A 1,014-nucleotide genomic window follows, 5' to 3' on the forward strand; every position below is an offset into this window, starting at 1 on the left:
AGACTCAGAAAGCCAACACTGAACTGGAAGGAGGGAGTGTCCAAACCGCCAAAAATACATTGAGCAAACAAACTCAGATTGTCTTCTAATAGCGGACAGTATGCACCAACACTAAAAACATGGCACCAACACTATAAATATGTTCACCATAATCTACTAGTACAATAATATGGACAAAGAGAAAGAAAAACCCTTCATAGGTTTCAAATCTAACATCTTATTTAGGTCACATCTACACCAAGGTTAATGACAGGTACAAAATAGATAAGGGAACTTAACATTCAACTTTACTAATAGGATTCAATCCCATAAAAGATCTTGTTAAAAAATAAACACAGACATAAAAAGTTAGGTTTCATATTCACAGAACAAATGCTCAAAGATGAAATTCTATTTTCAAATCTGAATTTCTTAAAGATAAAATCATTTTCCAGCACCTTTGAATTGTAACACAAAAAATCTCTAATTCATAAAGCAAGAATCAAACTATTTAACTTTATGCTATGATACGTTAAATTCTAATTGAAAAAAAATAAAAACTCCTATGAAATTTCCATTAGTCCAACAACTAGCACTAAGCATTCTACTACTTCTCTATTCCCTAATTCCCACTTACATCAAACCCGAAAAACTAAAAATCCTTCCTTTATAACCTTTTCAACACCCCAATAGTCCCAAAATAAGAATTAAAAAGAAAAATCAGATCCCCATGTTTTTTCCTCCTAAAATTAGTGAATAAAATACCCAAATTACCCCTCCCCTCTCCCTTGAAAAAGAGGCATCACCTCCTCCTCCTATCAGCAGCATACTGAGACAGCGGCACCACCTCCTGCAGCGGCGTCGACAGCGGCGTGGGAACCGGCGTCGGAAGCGGCGAGTTCCGGCAAACGGGGCAGGAGCCATTAAGCCTAAGCCAGGAGTCAAGGCAGCAGACGTGGAAATAGTGCCTGCACTCTGGCATCATCCTCAGCATCTCCGAATCCTTGTACTCACACAGACATATGGAACACGTGG

General features: G+C 38.4%; 1 protein-coding gene across 1 annotated transcript in view; it reads right to left on the reverse strand.

Annotated features, from left to right (window-relative positions):
* Window positions 375-1,014, reverse strand: part of LOC107638085 (RING-H2 finger protein ATL67) — a gene marked incomplete in the record, with an annotated part of 1,379 nt that continues 739 nt past the window's right edge. The window contains 1 exon segment of the mRNA XM_016341259.2: window positions 375-1,014. Coding sequence (XP_016196745.1) covers window positions 782-1,014 — 233 coding nt within the window.

Source organism: Arachis ipaensis, chromosome B04, assembly GCF_000816755.2.
Source record: "Arachis ipaensis cultivar K30076 chromosome B04, Araip1.1, whole genome shotgun sequence".
Taxonomy (NCBI): Eukaryota; Viridiplantae; Streptophyta; class Magnoliopsida; order Fabales; family Fabaceae; genus Arachis; species Arachis ipaensis.